Raw genomic sequence first — 23,717 nt, 5'->3', positions numbered from 1 at the left:
TAAACAAAAAAAGAGCGTAAATTTTGCAAAAATAACAATATTTTTCACATTTTTTTATATGAAATTCCCCAAAAAAAAAAGTAAAAATCAAAATTTTTTAACATTTTTCGGCCAATTTGTTTTATGCTACCTATGTTTGGTAAAAAAAATCGCAAAAAGCGTATTTTGATTGGTTTGCGCAAAAGTTATCGCGTTTACTAACAAAGAGAAAGATTTTTGTCATTTTTGGTGTTTTTTTTTTTAACGCGTAATGGCGGCGATCTGCGATTTTTTTTTCGGTACTGCGACATTGCGGCGGACAGATCGGACCCTTGACTGACATTTTTGACACTTTTGGGGTTACCAGTGACATTACTGCAGTAATCAGTGCTATACATATGCACTGTTACTGCAAAAATGACACTGGCAGGGAAGGGGTTAACTTTATTGGGAAGGGAGGGGTTAAGTGTGTCCTAGGGGCGTGCTTTCTACTGTGTAGGGACATTGCTATTGGTGTAAAAGCAAAGATCAACCGTTCTACATAGTAGAACGGTCAGATCTTTACTTTTACACAGGGAGAACTGACAGGCAGCTTGTTTACACAAGCTGCTCTGTCTTTCTCCCTTCACAGGAGCGATCGTAGTGTGGCCGGCGGACATCGAGTCCGCCGGTCACACGCACTGACTTGCCTGTGAACGAGCCGCGGCGGGCGCGCGCCTCGGCGGGCGCGCGCCCGCTCGCTATAGGCTCGCAAGTCAGTGACAGGCGAGTGACGTACCGATACGTCACTCTGCCTGGCCGGGGCTGACCGCCGCAGTATATAGTCGTGCGGCGGTCGGCAACCGGTTAAAGGCCAAGTAGAGCTTTTGGAACATCTGCTGTCACAATTTAAAAACAGAGTGGCCGCGTGGGGCTCCGCCCACCCTGCCGCATTATTCATTCAGTTTCTGGTGAACGAAGGAACTACAACGACCTTCAGCCACCACGGCTGACGACTTGAAGTTCTAAATGAACTGCAAGGTCACCGATGAGCGCTCTCGTAGTTCATTCACAAGTCCTTAAGCTTTGACAGCCCCTATGGAACTACAGACTGAAAGCTGCAGGGCTTGTCTGCAGAAGCCTGACATTTCACCCCTGATCCACCGATCGCGAGTGCACTACTTTCCAGGCTCCTGCAGGAAAAAAATAAATGCACATTTTTTTTTCCTGTAAAAATATGTGCATTTATTATTTTTTCTTAAAAAAGGTAAACTTATCCTTTAACCCTCAAAATACCAACTCACCATGCCGCAACCACATGTATCGCATGCGGATTGCAAGGCTGTTGAAGCGTGACCCTATTCACTTAAAATGGTTGCATTTCGCAGCATTACCACCTGCCAAAAGCAACAGGCCATTTCATGATTCCTGCAGCCATTAAGCAAAGATTTGCAGCCACAGCATGCGTACGGCTCTGAGCAGCTGTATGCCCAAGGTTTAGGTGGGTGGCAAAACTGTGGCTCATCGTCTGCTCTTAGCAGCCCCCGACAGCCCCTGTCAACAAGCCATTAATTGGAAGTAAAGCCAAATATTAGCTATACTTAAACCTGCTCCCACCCCATTCTAAGCCTATTCTAACTACCCTGTAAAGGAAAGTTGTGTAACTATTTATTCTTAGGGTACTCCAGTCTGGTAACATGATCGGCTCCCCGCACTGGCTTCAGTGTAGAGGAGGGGCAGCTGTCAGCGGATGCCCTATAGTAAGCCTATGGGTGATGTCACAGCATAGGCATTGCAGTGGTTGTCGGCAATCTCTCTTCTACACAGAAGCTGCCGCTGGGGGTGATCATGAGACCAGACCGGAGAGCACCCTCAGAAAAGGTAAGTATATACATATTTTCTTCATATGGTAGTCATAATAGATCTAGAATGGGGGTGGGAGCAGGTTTAGAGTGATTTTAAAGCCTCAAGGTTTTTCCCCTTAATGCATTCTAACCTTCTGTGCTGCAGCTCCCCCCCCCCCCTTTTTCATATTGGAGCCTGATCAGATTCAGTGATGTGCACGAGCGCAATGGCTCTAGCCGCTGTCTCTCTCCTCATTGGACAGATTGATAGGAGCAGGAGTAATTGGCTCTTGCTGCGGTCAATCAAATTCTGTGAAATGGGAGCGGGGGCAGGGCCGAGTCCCACTGTCTGTGTCAATGGACACAGAAGCAGGACTCAGGAGTGAGCCCACATGGGAAAGCGGCTTTCCATTAAGGCGCCGGATGAAGAGGATCTGTGCTGCTCTGTGCAAAAGGATTGCACAGAGCAGGTAAATATAGGCATATTTGTTATTTTTATTTAAAAAAAAAAAAAAAGAGATCAAAAGGTTTAGTAGTATACCTAGCATTTGACTTAACGTCTACTTTAAATCTAAAAAAAATAAAAAACATGGCTGTTTTTACTAGGCATGACAAGGGCCTCAAAAGCAAATGGTGAGATTTAAAACTATTTAGGAGTTTAGCTTTTAAAAAATGAACAATGAGAACAAATCTTCAGGGAACAGCAATTTCCAAAGTCACAAATCTATAACTGAGAAGTCAGACAACGAGGTCAGATCAGCCAAAGTGACAGCCAGAAAAAAAAAATTGAAAGACGACGAGGGTCATTACCTGAGACATGAATTCGTAGGCTACCGTCTCGTGGTTCTCGAATCCAATTTCCCCAGCTGCCAGGGCCCCTTGGAGGAAGAGTCGGAGGGGCAGCTCAGCCAATTCAGCTTTAATTAAGGCGCTGATGGTCTGATGCGCAAACGAGAAGATCTTCTGACACTTTTTATCCCACTTGTCATCCTGTTCAGGGACACAATGAAAGGAAACTGATAATGAGCCAAAGCATAAAGAGCACAACTGTTTGTGTTTAAAGTAAAGAGACGGCTGTCAGCCACTAAAGTAGATGTAAATGCAATCGCTAAAATCTTGTATCAGTTTTAACATATTAATAGCAATCTGAAAGGGGATTTTGATATTTTTAAATCTTCATCTTTTATATGGGCATTATTACCAGGCATTACTTGAATAAAAGCTGGAAATGTTAAAAATGGCAAAATCCCCTTTTGAAATGATATTTTACATGAAGTTTAGGGAGTTTTTTTTTTTTTGGAGGCTGGATGTGATCAGCTAAGGGCCAATCAGCACTTTCCAGACTGAGGGTAAGGGGTACTGCAACCTCATAGGACAGTCAGAGCAGAATTAAAACTCCTACAAGCTTTAACCAGGAACTGATAGAAGTCACAAGACTGCTATATACTGCTGGTGAGAAAAGGTATTTAGCAGTTTATATTTACTAAAATAATTGCATTTCCACGTTCTGTGTACTGTGGGAGAGCAGATATAGTGACCGCATAGCCCTGGGTTTAGTAACACTTTAACGTTGGACTACTTTTTTAACTATTTTTTTCATAACAGAGTTTCTACACCAATACTGCCAGTGTTGGTGTAGAACCAAGAAAAAGACAATTGGGGAAGAAACCACTCAGTATAAACCATGTCACAAGTACAGCACTTGCCAAATAACCAAAGCATATGAGGAAAAACACTAGAAATTTCCACCCGGAGAAGAGTTCCCCAGATGTACAGAAGGTGGTTAATATATTGATAAGTAAGACAGGTAATGTTAAAGGTAGGGATAGACTGATTATCGGCAAGGCCAATATGCACTTTCCCTGATATATATTGGTATCGGCCCCGGAACTGGCCGATATTGCAGATATTTTTGTGACGTCATTCTGCCTTCTTAGGCCGCCTCCCTCGCCTTGGACAGCCTCGTCTGGAGTTGGGACTAGTCTCACGGGAGTGTATCACAGCCATACACCCACCCACAGCAGCCCGATGCCAGACAGCCACCCACATCCACAGGTCCTGTACCAGCCAGCCAGCCACCCACCCACAGGCCCTGTACCACCCAGCCACTCACCCACAGGCCCTGTATCAGCCAGCCAGTCAGCCACATGCACTGTACCTGCCAACCACAGGCACTGTACCAGCCAGCCACCCACAGGCCCTGTACCTGCCAGTCACAGCCCCTGTGCCAGCCACCCACCACAGGGTGCCAGACCGCCAGCCACCCACCACAGGGTGACAGCCAGCCACCCACCACAGGATGCCAGACCGCCAGCCACCCACCACAGGGTGCCAGACCGCCAGCCACCCACCACAGGGTGCCAGACCGCCAGCCACCCACCACAGGGTGCCAGACCGCCAGCCACCCACCACAGGGTGCCAGACCGCCAGCCATTTTGACATGTCTGTATTCCTGCAGCATGTGAGTGCATTCACATATGTTTTTATTCATAATAAATTGACATACTACACCATTTGGGTTCCTGGCGCCTCTCTTCCCCTCCCCTCTTTTGGGCTGAGCAAAAAGCCTATAGATGCATCCTCCCCACTGAGTTGTATTCTGACAGCGAGGACTCTCAGCTGTAAGAATATACGGATCAGCGGCTTTCCAACATTCCCCAATCTACACCAGCAGAAACAGCCAAGTATAGATCAAAATTTGGCCGGTCCCTGCTGAACCAGCCGAATTTCCATCCATTCATTGTCAGCTTTATTGCTTTCCGAAAGCCTATTCCTGTCCCTGGGTGACAACAGTCTGTTAGCAGGACTGATGGGGGGGGGGGGGGGGGGGGGGAGAGGCGTGTGTGACCCTACAGGCTGAATACTACAATCCTGCATGTCTATGCACACCTTACTGGCAAGTATAGCCTTGATGTGGGCAGTGGGATGCAGTAAAAACCAGTCGCCTCTCACTCATGTCCCCCTATTAAAGTTGATTGACAGCGCCTCCTGTCTTATGCCTCGTACACACGCAACGATTGTTGGCCGACCGATCATCCGTCCGTCTTTTGTCCAGTGTTGTTGTGTTGGTTGAAATGTGCTCTAGACTGCACACAAATTTTCTCGGCCAACAACAACCAACTTCAGAAGTGATGTCATGTTCTGGTTTACTTTCCGTGTGTTTTTCTTCTCTGAGCATGCCCAGTCTTGCTCAGCTGATTTTTGTCTGCCGAAATCTGTACTGACTGACGGAAAATCGGCCGTTCTGTTGATGGCCAACAAAAAATTTTTAGCATGCACACCAGATTTTGTTCGGCCGAAAAGTCGCAGTCGGTTGTCGGAAGCATCATACTAACAAGCCGACAATCGGCCGATCGGACGTTGGCTGAAAATTCACGGCCAACTATCGTTGCGTGTGTACGAGGCATTAGTTGCTGCTTCCCGTGGTCATTGCAAGGACTTATGGCGCTATGCATGGAGTGAAATGTCGGTTCTACTGCCGCTGTCATGCGATATGCAATTCTCCACCTTCCAATGGAGTGCAGGTGCATATAAACAGAAATTTGAGGAGGTACACGGAGGTAAGTTTTCAAGGAGTAAAACTTTTTAGATTTACAAAAGAATTTTTGTTTAAATATCAATGCAAATATTGGAGGAACGGACCACAAAAATATTCATTTTTAGATTAGAGAGTTTGTTTCTACTTTGAAGATAAAATCATTACTTTGGAGTTTTTCACTTTCACTTTCTGCTCCACCAGTCTGTCCATTTTCACATTTTTTCCCCACTGTTACTATAACATCACAACTTTTTCCAATTTTTACAGACCGCAGAAGAATTTAGTAATGAAACAGGACAAAGTGCAGCAAATCAAAAGGCAATTACTTAGACAAGAGCTAAGAGAAAAAAAAAAAATTACATGAGGAACACTTGAAGTCCTGAGGTTATTCGTTATCTCTTTAGAACAAAAAAGTGGCGATTCTTGGTTGCCATGGTAAATAGAGATCACGACTTAAATATATAAAAATAATGGAATTTTTGACTTACTGTAAGATCCTTTTCTCTTATGTTCCATTGACGGACACAGCTCCTGATATTCTTAACCATTGGGTTATACTGCACCCTACAGGAGTAGGACACTAGGCAGAAAAAAATTCTGGCTACTCCTACGGGCAGTCCCAGGGGATATATTCCCTCTCTCTGCTAGTTTGGTTACAAGTATTGTCAGAAGAATACAACTCCACGGAGGGGTGAGTGCTGTGTCTGTCAACGAACAGCAGAGAAATGGATTTTACGGTAAGCCAAAAATCCCATTTTCCCTTTCGTTCATTGACAGACACAGCTCCTGATCATCTTAATCAATGGGACGTCCCAAAGCAGTGTTAAACATGAGGGTGGGAACAGCAAAAAATTAGCAAGGATTAACAGTAGCCATCCAGGCAACAAGAGCTCAACCAAAACAATTGGAGCCCACCTGAAAAAAAAAAAAACAATACACCCTCAAAGAGGATCAGGTCCTCTCAACAGCAGCCTGCAAAACCTTGCGACCAAAGGAAGCATCCGCAGATGACAACACATACACTTTATAGAACTTTGTGAAAGTGTGCACCAACGACCAGGTAGCCGCCTTGTAAACCTGCTTCACTGACGCCTGATGACGGAAGGCCCAAGAGGCACAAAGCGCCCTAGTAGAGTGCACCTTAACAGGGAAAGAAGGAACCCGACCCTTGATGGAATAGGCCTGAATCACTGTCTGATCCATCTGGAAATGGTGGCAGAGGAAGCGGACAACCTTTTCCGAGGCCCATCTGTGAGCACAAATTGAGAGTCTGACTTCCTGAAAGACTCCATAGCTGCCAGGTACACCCTAATAGCCCAGTTCACATCCAAGGCAATTTCCTTCGGATGCTTAAGGCCTGGGACACAGCTGCTCAAAGTGTGGCTCCTGAAGGGCCGAAAGCACCAAATTGAGGTCCCAAGGTGGCAACTGAGACCGCACTGACGGAACCAAATTTCAGACACCCTGAAGAAAGGTATGCACCAGGAAGTGTGTGGCCAAAGGTTGTTGGAAGAAGACCGCCATAGCCGACACCTGGCCCTTGATGGTACTCAAGACCAATTTCTGTTCAACCCCGTTGAAGGAAGGTCAAGACACTCACACCAGCCAATGTACGTTTTCCATGTACAATGGTAGATCTTCCTAGTTTTTAACTCGTTTTTTTAACCAAGGTAGGAATCACCGACTCAGATAAACCTCTATCCTTCAGCACTTCGCGCTCAACAGCCAAAGCCAGCGACTGTAAAACAGGATGAAGATCGGTCCTTGGGACAGCAAATCCTTCCAGAGAGGAAGCTTCCAAGAACGTCGGTGACTAGCCGCACCAGAGCGGCGTACCAAGCCCGGCGAGGCTAGTGCGGAGACATCAAGATGACTAGAATTCCTGTAGGTAAAAATATATCCTAAACCTGCACGGTTTAGGAGATATTCACCCTGCATGCACCCGCTGACACCAGTGGCGCATGCGTTCTGAAGGTCCGGCGTATCTTGCATGCGTGCGGGAGTGAGGTTATCGCAGCTCTGGCCACTCACAGCGCCGCAGCCGCCGAACCCAGAAAGGGACGCTGAAGGAACATGTCTGCTCCCTCAGCGGTGTCCGGGCGACCGTGTGGAGGCTTCGTTCCAAGGTAAGTTTTTCATAATGTGCTGGTATGCAATGCATACTAGCACATTATGCCATTGTCCTGCAGGGTTTTTTTTTTTTTTTTTTTTACACAGGGGATACAACCGCTTTAAAGTGGTTCCAAAGGCTCAAGGTTTTTACTTGCACACATACTATACATGAAGGTAAAAAAACCTTTTCTGTGCAGCAGCCCCCCTAATACTAACCAGAGTCCCATCTTGATTCAGGCATGTGCACGAGTCTCTCGGCTCTCCGGGGACTCTGCCTCATCATTGGCTAAGCAAATTGGCTCCCACTGCGGTCAATCCCACTGAGCTAATCAGGAGCGAGAGTGGGGCCGGGCCTAGCCGTGGCTCTGTGTGAGAATTGATCGCTCGGGAGTGACCATGCTCAGGTGCCCCCCCCCCATTGCAAGCCACTTGCTCTGGGGGGCACGCGGCAAGATGGAGGTACCAGGAGTGCTAGTGAGGGACCCAAGAGGAGGATCTGCGCTGCTCTGTGCAAAACAACAGCACAGAGCAGGTAAGTAGAACAGGTTTGTTTGTTTTTTTTACGAGACTTTAATCTTACTTTAAGGTTAAAAGAAACATGGACTCAGGCTTTAAGGCTTCATTCACACGGTCATCCTGTTCCTGTACACCTATGCAGGGGGGCTGTGTTTAACCGCACAGGGAGGCACAGGTGTTCTGTGCAAGCACATCCTGTGTGTACATCTCTGTAGGTTTGATGCCCGGATCAGAACAAAGTCTGCCTGCATTCTGATCCGGGCCATCACTCCTCCACCGATGTACATTTAGGGATGAGCCTGCATCCACCGGTCATTGATTTTAACAGTTTTGCAGGGAACACTTGTGTCTTCTGTGCGGGTAAACAAGACTTTTTGTGGGTGTTTGGAACAGTACGCCCACGTGAATAAAACCTATTACAGGATGAAGGATTAGCTAAACACAGTGCCACGGTAAAGAAAAAAAAAAAAAGTATATATACAAAAATATTTATACAAAGCCCGCCAAAAGAAAAAAAGAATTTACAATGCGAGCTACACACGGTTGGTGTCACTGGAAACTAGAGCTGCACGATTCTGGATAAAAAGAAAATCATGATTTTTTTGCTTACAATAAAGATCACGATTCTCGGCGTAACATCGTCTTTCACATTATACAAAAAAATTGTGCTAACTTTACTGTTTATTTTTTAAAGTCATTAACCACTTAAGCCCCGGAAGACTTTACCCCCTTCCTGACCAGGGCCTATTTTGCGATTCGGCACTGCGTGACTTTAACGGACAATTGCGCGGTCGTGCGACGCTGTACCTAAATGAATTTGACATCCTTTTTTTCCCACAAACAGAGCTTTCTTTTGGTGGTATTTGATCACCTATGCGATTTTTTGATCATGCGCTATAAACAAAAAAAGAGCGACAATTTTGCAAAAATAACAATATTTTTCACATTTTTTAATATGAAATTCCCCAAAAAAATTAAAAAAATCTAAATTTTTTAACATTTTCGGTCAATTTGTTTTATGCTACATATGTTTGGTAAAAAAAAAAAAAATTGCAAAAAGCGTATTTTGATTGGTTTGCGCAAAAGTTATCGCGTTTACTAACAAAGGGAAAGATTATTGTCATTTTTGTTGTTGTTTTTTTTTTTTTTTAACGTGTAATGGTGGCGATCTGCGATTGTTTTTGCAGTACTGCGACATTGCGGCGGACAGATCGGACCCTTGACTGACATTTTTGACACTTTTGGGGGGACCAGTGACATTACTGCAGTAATCAGTGCTATACATATGCACTGTTACTGCAAAATGACACTGGTAGTGAAGGGGTTAACTTTATTTGAGAGGGAGGGGCTGTGTGTGTCCCTAGGGGCGTGATTCTAACTGTGATTGGCTGTGGCTTGAGCTGTAGAAACAGTGATCAATGGTCCTACATAGTAGAACCATATGATCACCATTCTTACACCGGGGAGAATGACAGGCGGCTTGTTTACATCAGTCACCTGCCTTTCTCCCTCTGCACCGACGATCGCAGAGTGAATGCGGCAGTCTGCCCCTCACAGGCAGAGTGACGTAGATCTACGTCGCTAGCCTGTGAGGGTTTAGGGAGCGAGCGCGTGGGGGGGTCCGTGACCATGCGGGAGCGGGGGCGCGCGCTCGCTCCCTAAACCCTCACAGGCTAGCGACGTAGATCTACGTCACTCTGCCTGTGAGAGGCAGACTGCCGCAGTAAATATACTGTGAGCAGTCGGCAAGTGGTTAAAGTGTACCACTGCGCAAATGCAGTGTGACGTAAAATATTGCAAAGGACGCCATTTTAATCTCCAGGGTCTCTGCTAAAAAAAATATATAAAATGTTTGGGGGTTCCAAGTCATTTTCTAGCAAAAAATACTGATTTTACCTTGTAAGCCACAAGTGTCAAGAGGCCCCATTTACACTTGTGCGGCTCGTCCTGCAACTTGGACTGCAAAGTCACATGACAAGTCGTACTCCATGATTTCCAATGAGTACCGTTCATATCTGTGCTACTTCAAGTCACAACGACTTCAAAGTAGTCCCTGCACTACTTTGCTCCAACTTTGATGCGTTTTGAGGTCCATAGATATCAAGATTACACAGGCATTGCTTCAAGTACAGTCAAAATCGCACGACTTTTAGGTCACACAAGTGTGAAAGGGGCCGGTAAAAGGCTTAGTCTTTAAGCCTGGGTTTCTCAACCAGGGTTCCTCCTGCGGTTGCTAGGGATTCCTTGAGCAATGGGCAATTTCTGCCTCTCTGATAAGTTTCCAATGACATCATTGTTCCTTTTAGCTATCTGTAAGGGGGAGAATTCTTCCCAATGACGACAAGAGTAAGGAGCATTCATTCCACTGACTGTCACACTAATTTGTCATGAGTTGTAGATTTTTAATCTTTAGCAGGGGTTCCCCCGAGACCAGAAATTTATTTCAAGGGTTCCTCTGTGTTGAAAAGGCTGAGAAAGGCTACTTTAAGTGGTTAAACTGCCCTCATTTACAGACCAAAGTGCAACCCTTTGATGTAAAACAACTAAATGATACATTGTAAAACATGTTTATAGTTATCTCCCAGCGCTTAGCAATGTTGATAAACGCGGAGGCTCAGCTGTGAATGAGCAGGGAACAGCTCTGCTCTGTATGAATCGTGGAAATGCCGAATTAGGGTCCTTTCACACGGTCCGCATCCACCGACGGAGTCCGTTCTGCTCAGCGGGGATCGATCCATCGATCCTCGCTGAGCAGGCGGGCGACAGCTCCGTCTCCACTCTGTGTGCAGAGATGGAGTTGTCCGATCCACACTCTCCTCTAAGGGGAGATCGGATGAGAACTTACCACCTGTCCGTTGTAATCTGATCCGCTGGACGGATGGAAAATAGGGTTTCCATCCGTCCGGATTTCACGGACAGGATTGGATTGGATAGCAGAGGGTGTCAGCAGAGATGTCTTCGCTGACATCCGCTGCCCCATATAGATGTATGGAGGATCCGATCAGGTCCACCTGAAAAACTGACAGGAGGATCTGATCGAATCGTTCGTGTGAAAGGACCCTTAAAGAGGAGTTCCAGCCACCTGTCAAAAAAATAAAAGTCAGCAGCTACAAAAAAAGTGTAGCTGCTGACTTAAAAAAAAAAAAAAAAAAGAAGAAAAACAGCCACTTACCTGTCACATGGCCCAGCGGTGCACTCAGCCCAGCTGTTGTCATCCTCTGTCCTCCCTGTGAATGGTGGATGCAGTCTTCTGGAACATGTCAGTGTCCCAGTAGACTGCAGGGGGAGGGAGGAAGGAGAACTTTGCCGAGCGCAAAACGGGAAGCAGGTATCTGTGAAAATGTAGGTACCTTTAGGTACCTGCTCCCCCCCCCTCTCAAGAATGGCAATTGTGCAAGAGGAGCAGGGGAAAAGTCCTTAGAGCTGTTGTATCGTCACCGGAAAAAAAAAACAAAAAAAAACCTGCAGGTCAAAAAGGCATAATGAGCTAGTATGCATCGCATACCTGCTCATTATGAAATACTTACCTTAAAACTAACCCCCTACACGGTCTACACGGTCGCCAGGACACCGCTGAGGGAACTGTCATGTTCCCTCGGCATCTCTTCCGGGGTCGGCGCCTCCGGCGCTGTGAGTGGCCGGAGCTGCGATGACGTCACTCCCGCGCATGCGTGCAGGATTTCACTTTCCGGCAAGGAGCTCTGAAGGTCCGCCGGACCTTCAGAGCGCTTGCGCCGCTGGTTTTAGCGGCTGTATGCAGGGCAAATATCTCCTAAACCTTGCAGGTTTAGTAGATATTAATTGTACCTACAGGTAAGCCTTATTATAGGCTTACCTGTAAGTAAAAGGTGACGATACTTTCGCTTTAAAGCGGAACATCCCCTTTTGGTTGGAGTTCCACTTTAAAATTGTGAGGGGGGGGTTGAATCGAGATTTCGATTTTGTAATGATTAATCGTACAGCTCTACTGGAAACCATGTTTATTGTACAAAACCACAAGCGCTGTAATGACATTCCTCTCCCTAGGACCCCTCCCTGACGCATTTTATTTTACCCAATAGAGCTTAGTTGGAAAATGGGAGTGGTTCCAGGGCGGTGACTGTCATTTTAGAGCTTGTGGCCGTTTCATATAATAAACCAGATTTCCAGTAATGCCACCAGTGGGCGGCGGTCTTTTATTTCATTACCGAGTTTATGAGTGTTATTGGCTCAACTCTATTTCCATCGGCAGTAGGAAGAAGAGGTTAGGAGACGAGAGAGATCTGTAAATGTAATCCAATCATTTTTAACCCCTTCCTGCTCACCCCAGTGTCCCTCTAAATAGTTCAGAATGCCTGGGGTCAGGAGGGATCAGCAATCATGTGACCATGCAATCATGTCCCACCGGCTACCGATCTTTACCGCAGACTGAGAGCGGTCTTTGTGCCAAGTGCGTAAAGTGAGTGCGGTCGCCAAGTGACGCATATGTGTGAGGTGGTTGTCAAGTGGTTAATGTTAGAATACAGAAAAGTTTTTTTTTTTTTTGGCCCCTCTTTTCTATGTTAGTAAATTGGCCTCGCTGCTTTGACACTCTCCCAGAACTCCTTTGTATTTCTGGCAGGAGAGCAAATCCAAAAAATAAAACTATAAAAGGTTACTGTGTCTTCAAATTTCTGGAATTCAAACCAATTTCATCCATGACAAAGTGAACGCTACTTTTTAAAAAAAAATTCAGGGCATATTTTTTCATTTTTTTAAATCAGAACTAAAGCGTTTCAAGGCTCTCTGCAAAATCACAATACATTTACAGCAAAGTACAGAAATATTTAGCTATTAACTGAGAGCGCAGAAATAGTGTCTACAGACATGAGACTAACAATGGCGGAGGATTCTGAACAAAAATCTAAAATTTGAAAAGAATTTGTCTCTTGAATGATAAAGGATAATACTTGTAAGAAAATCGGGCAACAATGAACGAATGCCATTGGTGGGGTGAGTGCACTAGGGAAAATAAAGTGTTCAGAATCACTTTTAACCACTTTGCATACCCAGTAAATGTTTTAAATTTTCCACACACATTTTACTCTGCATTTTTGGTGACTTCTGAAAGCAGAGGTTCTAAGACAATAAAAGGGTGGCAGTTGCAATTTTTTATGTCACATTATATATTTGGGCAACTGTTTATTAAACGCATATTTTCAGGAAAACAAAATATTAGGGATGTACCGAAATTAAAATTCTGGGCCGAAACCGAAAATGCAGGATGCCTGTGACGGGAGTCACTTTGGGCATGGGGGTTGTGGATCCCAAATTCCTTTAGAGAGGTTGGGGGGCACCAGGCCCAGCCTTATAGGGCTCTCTTATGTTTAAGTCATCCTGCATCTGTTATGGATGCAGGGTGACCAGGAGGGTGGTGAACACTGAGAATATGGTTTGGACTACTACAAATGGGACATTCCCTGTACAGTATGAGGTCTTTGACCAGGAAGTACAACTCCTAATATGGCCATTCCAGGAAGTTCAATGAGGAGACTGACTGTCTAACAATGTTGTTTTTGTCCCAGGTGGCTTTCCATTCACCTATTGTCGGGTGTGCTAATGAACTCACCTGTTGTCTGCTAAGGGATGTATTGACACTCAAGAGTAATGTGCATTGGGGGCTTCTGTCTCATTACACATAACAGTCCTTCTGGTCAAGCTATCGGACCAATCCCTGCTGACTCATTTTCAAGTCCTCATTTGCATGGCTAAGGAGGACCTGAAGGAGAACGGCATGTACTTTGCAATTGACCAATGGGAAAGCGGTTGTTGGGGGCAGGATGTTCCAAATTCTGTATATAAAAGTGTGCTGTGTTCTTCCAATAAATCGTCTTCCTGTTTGAACTTACATACAGCCTGCCTGGTGTTTGTTCTAATGGATTCCGAACAGCACATAGCTGTAGTTCGGATCCCGGAGCCTTGGTTGACCGAACCATCAGACGTTGCGATCTGCAAGCTGATTCACTAGAAGCATAGGAGTGTTGGGAGAGCGGAAGCGAGCGAGCAAGGGTCTCGTCACAATGCCCTTGGCCATAAACCGAAAATTACTTTTTCCCCCCCAAATGATTTTTAAAATAGATAGAACAGGGGCATACACCAGAAACAGGCAGCGACCTACACCTGTAGCTGCCTCCCTGTCGCAGTATATGTACTGTGACGGGTTGGCAAGTGGTTAATTTAATTACCAATGGTATTTGTATCATGCAACATGAGGGGGGTTAATGTATTGCCACTGGTCACTGATGCATTAGTGACCGACCAGTGGCAATTAACACCTTTGTGCTGCATTAGTGCAACCAGTGTCAGTGTTAATTAACACTGGTTGCATTGATACTGGTTGCACTAATGCAGCACAAAGGGGTTAATTAACTGCCACTGGTCAGTCACTAATGCATCAGTGACCAGCAAGTGGCAATACATTAACCCCCTCATGCTGCATAATACAAATACCATTGGTAACCTCGCCTCAGCCCCCCCCCCACCCCAATGATGCAATCTCCTTACTTGTCGGCACCTCCATGTCACAGGCAGGCAAACTCTCCGCTCCTCCTGTGTCCTTCCTTTCAAAAGTCCCACCTCCTGGTGATGTCACTACTATGACTATGTGTATGAATGAACTAACACACCGAGCGGGCGAGCGGCCACTAATAGCTGTGACTAAGTGAGCCCTTCACTTCCCTATCAGGCGGGTATCTCCGCTGACAGGGAAGTGAAAGGCTCACTTAGTTATAGCTATTAGCGGCCGCTCGCCAGTCCGCCCGTTGTAGACCATTCATACGCATAGTCTTAATAGTGACATCACTGGGAGGCGGGCCACCGGCCAGAGGCGGGACTTTTGAAACATGCAGCGGCCATCATTAATAATCGGCATCTTTAACCCATTTTTGGCCCGAAATGGAATAGGCCCATTTTCGGCCGAATATTTTGGTTACCGACATTTTGGTGCACCACTACAAAATATACTACATAGTTAGTCAGGTTGAAAAAAAAAAAAAAAAAAAGACAAGTCCTTCTAGTTCAACCAATAAAAGAGAAAAAAAAAAAAAAAATCATACAATCCTATACGCACAGTTCATCCAGATTAAAGGTTGTAAACTTCAGAAAAAAAAAAAAATACAATTTAAAAAAAAAAAAAAAACTTGAAAAGGCACAAAAGGTATAAATGAGCTAGTATGCATCGCATACTAGCTCATTATGAAATACTGACCTTAGAACGAAGCCCCGCAATGCCGCCCGCTCACCGTAACACCGCAGACATTTTCGGCCGTCCTCCTTCCTGGTTCGTGTCCTCCGGCCATCTGATTGGTCAGATGCAGGATGACATCACTCCCGCACATGAGCGCGGGAGCTGCCCTTTACGCTACATGGCTCTGAAGGAACGGCAACCTGGGTCTCCATAACACTTCCGCAGTGCCACAGGCTGATCGCCTCTATGCCACGCCGCATTGATGCAGTAATTCATGCAAAAGGAGCCCCGACCAAGTACTGAGTGCATACTATACTGTACATGGACAGATTTTTTTAGTAAGCCAACATTTCCGTATTAAAATTTTTTTTTTATTGGCCTTCTGTAGTATATTTTTCCGAGATACAGAATTTTGGGTTTTCACTAGCTGTAAGCCATAATCACTCAAATAAAAGAAAGAAATGCTTGAAATATATCAACCTATATAAAACATGAGTTTCACTTTTTTAATCAAATTCCAGAAATAAATAAACTTTTGATGATATTCTAATTTTATGAGATGCACCTGTAGTATTCTAATGGCACTTTTCCACTTCAAGTACCGGCTCGGCTCTACTCGGCCCGGTTTGCTTTTCCACTGCTGGTACCGCATGGTACGGTGTTGGAACGGTTCGGTACGGTTTGCTTTTCCACTAAAGTAGTACTAAAGTTAAGTGGGTGGGATAACAACGGGGTGGGTGGGATTCTCTGACCAATCAGTGGCTAGTAGTGACTGCATGCAAAGGATTGTGGGATATGGTACCGGGTATGGTACCTCTTGGAACCACAATCGAGGTACTGTTTTTGAGAGCCGTACCGTTCGGTTCCATGCAGTGGAAAAGCGCCGCCGTACCGCACCGAACCATTCCTACACCGCACCATGCGGTACCAGCAGTGGAAAAGCACAAAAGCGAGCCGAACCGTTCGGTTCCATGCAGTGGAAAAGCGCCGCCGTACCGTACCGAACCATTCCTACACCATACCATGCGGTACCAACAGTGGAAAAGCACAAAAGCGAGCCGAACCGTTCGGTTCCATGTAGTGGAAAAGCGCCATTAAGCATAGGGCAATGGCAATGGCAATGCTTGCAAAACCTGTAGCAGAAGATTCCTTTAATTCCATTCCTATGCGATGGTCAGGTGACAAGTTGCAGTTAAACTGGCAGATTCTTTCTCAAATATGTTTATAGATCAGCCTGAATGATTATCCACCTACCATCAAATCAGTTTTGAATAAAAGCTTGTCCTCCTGTCTAGGATCTGAAATACATTGCAATCTTAAAAAACGTATTGCAATCAAAAACAGGAGACAACAATCCCCCAAGGCACATACTTCCCCTGCTTAGAACATCCATGAGCAGATCAAAGACAAGTGCTTGATGTATTGCAGGTACTGGTGCTTAATAGATGGTTCCAACTCACTCACCAGCAGTCAGGGACAAAATAATCACGATGAGGACAGAAATGTTGACTGAGCATACGTCAATGAAAAAAATGTAATTTGGTACATTTTATTTCTAGCTTTCTATTGTATCTAAATATATTTTTAACCACTTGAATACCAGGTTTTTCTTGACACTTTTTGCTTGCATGTAAAAAAATCTGTATTTTTTGCTATAAAATTACTTAAAACACCCCAAACATATATTTTTTTTAAGCAGAGGCCCTAGCCTAGAGAATAAAATGGTGGGTGTTGTCATTTTTTCCGTCACGCGGTATTTGCACATTTTTTGGGGGGGAAAAGCCACTTTTTTTTTGGAATTTTAATGCACAAAAACACAAAATAATACCCAAATGTTTGGTAAAATAGAAGAGATGATGTTATTATCCATAGGCGACACTGTAAAAGCCTTTACAGGTTACCACTTTTGATTTATACAGGATGTCTGGTGCTAGAACAACGGTCCATGATCTACCGTTTACATTGACACCTCACGTGTGTGAGGCAATCGCCATTTACACATACATGTGTGACTGGCGCTTGCGTTTACGCGTGAGCGCTTGGTTTTATTTTTTTTTTTCTATTTTTACACAGTCACTTTAATTTTTTTTACTTTGTTTTCATAGGGACTATAAATGTTCTCTGTGATAGCAACAGGCAGTGACAGGTATTCTTTAGTGAGAGATCTAGGGTCTATTAGATCCTAGATCTCTACTCTGCCCTTAAACGTTCAGATCATACCAAGATCGGTATGATCTGATGCTTTTTTTTCCAAACTTCTAAGAGTTTGTTTACAACCCCAAAACCAAAGTGATGAAATGCTCATCACTTCCAGTTTCTTAGACCATAGAGATGATCAGAGCCATTCCAGTCTCCGATCAGCTCTATGGTCAGCTGCCAGAACTGCCAAGTGAACACTTGGATCTCCTGATGGGAGTTGGGGGTAAGGGGGGGGGGGGGGACGTCTTGTAAAAGCAATCCAGCAGCCAATTAGCCTATAGGATTGCTTTTATATGAAAGCCAACCACTAACTGAAAAAAAAAAAGAAAAAAAAATACTGGCGTCATCCCGGTATAACCACCGAAAGCCCAGCGACATATTGGTACGTCGCTGGTTCGCAAGCGGTTAAAGAACACTGCTCTAGTGCAAATACTCTATACAGGGGGCAACAAAAGATGCTCCTAGGGTGAAACTATGGACAAAATGGGGAGAAAGAAAAAATAGATGAAATGCACCGACCAGCTAGAACAGTGTTACCCAACTCTTTTTCTGTCAATGCATCCTTTAAAATTTTGCACAATCTTGAGGCACCCCATTTTAGAATGTAGAAACTAATAGTTTTACAAATTATTATTATATAGGATTTATATAGCGCTGACAGTTTACGCAGTGCTTTACAACTTGAGGGTAGACAGTATAATTACAATACACTTTAATACAGTAGGGCCCTGCTCGTTAGAGCTTACAATCTAAGATTGCAGTAGCATGCACACACAGACACCCAACATTAGAGATTATTTATTCCTAAAAATGCAATGTACCTTTGCACACTGGTACTGACTAGCATTCCAGCTTTTCTCTTCTGCCCCAGTTTCTCTCCCTCAATCAGCTAACATGACCCCAGTGTTGAGAGAGGGGCAGGAAAGGGGGCAAACAAGGATGTTCTTAGGCGTCTGGCACCCTTCTGATCAACCTATGCCATCATCAGTTGTTGGGACACTAGCAGCTGGCCAACACATTTCCCAAACTTGTAATGCTACACATTAGAACACTGTGTGCCTTTGCGTAACAAAAAGGCAGCCTTGATCCACCCTCTGGTTTGTTGACAATTTTTGCACAATTTTTAGGCATTTTTACAAGGCACCCTGGTTGAAAAATGGGATTTTTGATTTACCGTACAAATCAATTTCTCTCATGTTCTTTGACGGACACAGCTCCTGATCTTCATGACCATTGGGTTATACTGCCCCCTACAGAAGTAGGACACTAGGCAGAAAGAATCTGGCTACGCCTATGGGCAAGTCCCAGGGGGTATACTCCCTCTCTCTGCTATAGTTACCCAGTTTTGTAACAAGCAGTGTCAGAAGAATTACAACTCCACAACTCCGGTTCTGTGTCCGTCAATGAACATCATAGAAATGGATTTTACTGCAAGTCAAAAATCCCATTTTATCTTCCATTCATTGATGGACACAGCTCCTGATTTTCATGACCATTGGGACATCCCAAAGCAGTGTTAAACATGAGGGGTGGGAACAGCAAAAAAATTCCCAAGGCTAAACCGTATCCAACTAGGCAACAGGAGATCAACCAAAAACAACTGGAGCCCACCTGAAAAAAAAAACAACACATTCTCAAAGAGAATCAGGTTTCCTAAGCAGCAGCCTGCAAAACCTTGCGACCAAAGTAAGCATCCACAGATGCCAACACATCCACTTTATAGAACTGTGTGAAAGTGTGCATAGATGACCAGGTGACCACCTTGCAAACCTGATGATGGAAGGCCCATGAGGCACTAAGCACCTTAGTAGAGAGCGCCTTGACAGGGAAAGGATGAACCTGACCCTTGATGGAATAGGCCTGAATCTGTCTGATCCATCTGGAAATGGTCCCAGATTAAGTAGATAACCCTTTCCGAGGCCCATCCGTGAGCACAAATAGTGAGTCTGACTTCCTAAAAGACTCCGTAGCTGCCGTGTACACCCCAATTGCCTGGACCACATCCAAATCAGTTCTTTCGGATGTTTTGGCCTGGGACACAGGGAAGGCAACACAATGTCTTCCTGCAAATGAAAATCAGAGACAACCTTTAGGAGGAACGAAGGACAGGGCCTGAGCCAGTCTTTATCCAGCGATGTTGCAGGAGTTCCTCAGCTCTCTGGGACTCCCCTCCTCATTGGCTGAGACGGCAGCATGACGCCACTGGCTCCCCCTGCTGTCAAAGTCAGTCAACCAATCAGGAGAGGGGGTGGGGCCGGGTTGCGGCTCCGTGTCAGAATAGAAACAGGGAGCTGTGACTTGGCTCGGGTGCCCCCACACAAGCTGCTTGCTGTGGGGGCACTAAACAGGAGGGAGGGGCCAGGAGCATAGAAGAGTGACCCGAAAAGAGGAGGATCCGGGCCACTCTGTGCAAAACCAACCACACAGAGCAGGTAAGTATAACTTAAGTGGCATTCCACCCAAAAGTGGAACTTGCGCTTTTGCTACTCCTGACCCCCTGACATGCTACATTTGGCATGTCATTTTTTATGGGCGTGGGAAGCGGGTACCTGTCTGGCCCGAGTGGAAGTTCTCCTCCCCCCCCCCCTTCCTCCCTGCAATCTTCCAGGACACGAAAGAGGTCCAAAAAGATTGCCCGGCCATTCAAGACACGCAGTGCACACCAAGCCGCTAGCTGTCACTGCCGGGTGCCCACACTAGTGATGCCGGCGCCCCTGGGAAGAAAGGGAGAGGAGAGAGGCTTCAGACGGCCGCATCCCTGGATCGTGGGACAGGCGAGTGTGTCTATTAAAAAGTTAGCAGCTACACTTCTTGAAGGTGCTGACTTTTAATAAACACAGAAACGGCTGGAACTCCACTTTGATTTAATATTATTGATAAAAAATATATAAATATATATATATATATATATATATATATATATATATATATATATATATCTCTATCTATCTATCTATCTATCTATCTATCCATCTATATATATATATATATATATATAAAAATAAAACAAGACTTTCCAATTACTTTCAGCATATGAATAAAAACAGACAGACATTTAGGACATCCGTGTTCGAGGGTACAATTCAACAAAACAAACCTAAAAGTGGTCAGCTTCTTCATTTCATATCAGCTGATGGCCCATTCTGCTCTGAATATCCTTAGTCATGTATTTCACTTTGTTTTGTAAAGAAAGGATTGTGTACATATACTAAAAGGCAGGCACAAAATATTCGTTTAACTGCTTCCCATTCAGCCTGGGAGTCCCTTTAATTGGGTCTGTAGGGGCGGCAGGAAAGATCAGCGATCATGTGACCAATCTGATGGGCTGTCACAGTGGTCACATGATTGGGAGCCAGACCCATTGACTACAGGTTGTTAGTGGAGACCAAGAGTGGTCTTTGACAAGGCACTCTCAGCACACAAACATCGGCTGTCCAGCAAAGCAAATGTAACATGTGGGCATTAAGCCCCCGTTCACATAGGGGGCGATCCGACTTTGGGTGGCGACCTCGGAGCGGCCGCCACGGACTTCATAACATTGAAGTCTATGGCGGTCGCCTCCTGGTCGCCCCAAAGAAGCTCCGGACCCTTTTTCTAAGTCGGAGCGACTTGTGTCGCACCTATTAGAACGGGTCCGCAGCTTCCCTATGGAAGGCGACCTGCGGCGACCTGTGAGGCGACCAGGTCGCCTCACAGGTCGCCTCTATGTGAACGGGGGCTAAAACTCACCCTTTTGCAACCTCGCATGTGTTACATGGTGGGAAACTGGTTAAAAGCGCAAAACAAACAAAACTGACTTGTAACTATTGATGTTTCACTTAAAGAGATCACAAACCATTTACTCACCACTTTGGAATTTTCTTTGTATCGGAAAGCGAGCTGATAGGCTGCAAACACTAAAGGGGGTAGCGTGTAGCGGATGCGCTGGTTCCCGCCAGCACCAAAGTGCTTTCGAGCAGTATTCAGGATCTTAAAAGAAAATAGACATACAAAGATTAAAAAAAGTTGGAAAAATGATACAGCCTGCAACTGCTGCAAGCTGTGACAATTCAGTATTATGTTGGCAGGAACACAATGCAAGATTAAAGGGGAACTTTACCCATAACAACTTGATAAAAAATGAAGTTCTTTAGCAAGGAATATACATTCTACATTAATAATTACCCTACCATATCTACTGTGTGCTGTAAACTGCCGGTTTTTTCTTGCTGGAGGCTGCCATTTTGCTGAAGATCAGAGCCCCAGCTGTAAATCAGAAAGCGGAACTAAACCCATCGATTTAACAGTTTGAATTGATTGTGTTCTCAACCAAACCATCAAATGGCTGGTGTCCTAACTGATCACATGTGCAGCACCATGGCAGGTGCAGTTCAAACAGTAGCAGCTTCCTTGGCTGTAAAGGATAGGAGGGTTTACGTTTGCTTGTAGGCCCCTTTCACACGGGCTTTCTGCACGGCTGACTCAGTTTTGCTCAGCGGGGAATCGATCCACCGATCCTTGCTGAGCAGGCGGATGACAGGTCTGTCTCCACTTACTTTGCAGAGACGGAGCTGTCAGATCCCTGGTTGCTGTGGGGGCACCCGAGCCGAGTCACAGCTCCCTGTATCCATTCAGACACAGAGCCGTGAACTGGCCCCACCCCCTCGCTTTCCAGATTGGTTGACTGACTGATTGATCACATCGTACTGCTGCCTCAGCCAATGGGGAGGGGACTCCCGGACAGCTGAGAAACTCCTACAACATTGCTGGATAGAAAGGGGGCTCAGTTAAGTATTAGGGAGGTGGGGGACACTGCTGCACACAGAAGGTTTTTTATCTTAATGCATAGAATGCATTAAGATAAAAATAAATATTCTGCCTTTACAATAATAAAAAAAAAAAAATGTTTGGACTCAAGAACAGTGGTGTGCTGGCAAATATATTCATTCTGATTGGAAGAAAGGGACACCCCCCCCCCCCTCCACACACAGCACAGGAACAAAGGAAGGATGCAGAGCTCTGTTCTGAACAGACAAACTGTGTGCAGGGCTCTCCTCCCCATCACCATTTTATCTCTGGTGTCAGGACATGATAACAGAGGAATGAAGCACCAGAGAGAATGACACTCAGAGCTTTAGAGAGAGATAAGTAAACACTACAGCTATATATGCTTAGTTCAGATTCCATGACTGATGTTTACAACCACTTTAATGATCGATTCCTAAATGCAGAGCAATCCCACCCCCACCCCCCCGGGTCCTTGCTGTACTTGCATCCATAGATGCTGAGCTGTCAGTGCAGCTGTCTGTGGATTTGAAATTCCATCTCTTCTCCCTTTTCTCTGAGCAACGCTTCCAGGACGCATCAGAGCAATTCTCTGTGATGGTGCTGACCAATCATTGCTCTGATCTGTCCAGAAAATTCTGCTCAGAGAAGAGCAAAGATTTCAAACCCCTGAACCACTGCACTGGCAGCTTGGTATGCCCATAGGCAAGCCCAGCAGGGAACGGGAGGGTGGAAATGGTGTTAGTTCACGTTTTACATTTTTTTTCTGAAAAGTTGAACACTTTAAAGTGGTTGTGAAGGATTATTTTTTATTAAAATAATAAGCATGGTATAAATCTCTTTTCTGCGTAATGATACCGCAAAGAGCAGCCCAGAACTTCCTCTTCTGGGGAACCCTGCGGGTTTTTCGACTCCTCTTCTTTGTGCCACCATAGAAAGCTCCTTTCTATTGTGGTACACCCGCGGGCCGTTTCGAAGCCAGACTGTGGACGTCCATTGATGCATGCAGTCTGGCACAGCCCCACCCCCTTCTCACAAGATTTGATTGACAGCAGCAGGAGCCAATGGCTCCCGCTGCGGTATCTGAAGCTGTGAGGAGAGCGAGAGACCTGTGAAGCTGCAGACGAGCACAGTGCTGGATCTAGACAGGACTCTGATAAATATAAAAGGAAGTGAGGGGGGCAATACATCTAGTACAGGGGTGTCAAACTCAAATTTCATTGCGGGCCACATCAGCATTGTGGTTGCCCTCAAAGGGCCTGTTAAATCTGTAATATTAGATGTCTAGAGCCCCCTACGCCCCCTTACATGAGATGTCAAGAGCCCCCTCATCATCAGAAGTCAAGAGTCACCCACCCTTCCTTACATCACATTGCACCCCCTTACCTACTGGAGTCAGCTTCCAGAGTCTGCTGAGACCAGGGGAGGTAGAGACAAGGTGGTGTTGCAGTTGCACAGAGAGGTGCAGGATCTGAAGGCGTTCTGCCCTCCTCTCAGCTACGGACTGCTGAGAAGGGGGGACAAAGATGAGCCTTTATGCAGCTGCACAGAGAAGCGCTGGATCTAGCAAAGGAGTTCTGTC

At 45.4% G+C, this 23,717-nt stretch overlaps 1 protein-coding gene across 1 annotated transcript in view; it reads right to left on the bottom strand.

Moving 5' to 3' along the window:
• VPS35 (VPS35 retromer complex component) overlaps window positions 1-23,717 on the bottom strand; it is a gene marked incomplete at its 5' end in the record, with an annotated part of 180,023 nt that overhangs the window by 23,007 nt on the left and 133,299 nt on the right. The window contains 2 exons of the mRNA XM_082271055.1: window positions 2,613-2,792; window positions 21,218-21,340. Of these exons, the coding sequence (XP_082127181.1) occupies window positions 2,613-2,792; window positions 21,218-21,340 (303 nt within the window). The remainder of the gene's footprint in view (window positions 1-2,612; window positions 2,793-21,217; window positions 21,341-23,717) is intronic.

The sequence above is a fragment of the Pelophylax lessonae genome, assembly GCF_965119305.1.
Source record: "Pelophylax lessonae genome assembly, chromosome: 10".
NCBI lineage: Eukaryota > Metazoa > Chordata > Amphibia > Anura > Ranidae > Pelophylax > Pelophylax lessonae.
The sequence above is the reverse complement of the archived record's forward strand: the minus strand, read 5'-3'. Positions and strand labels throughout refer to the sequence as shown.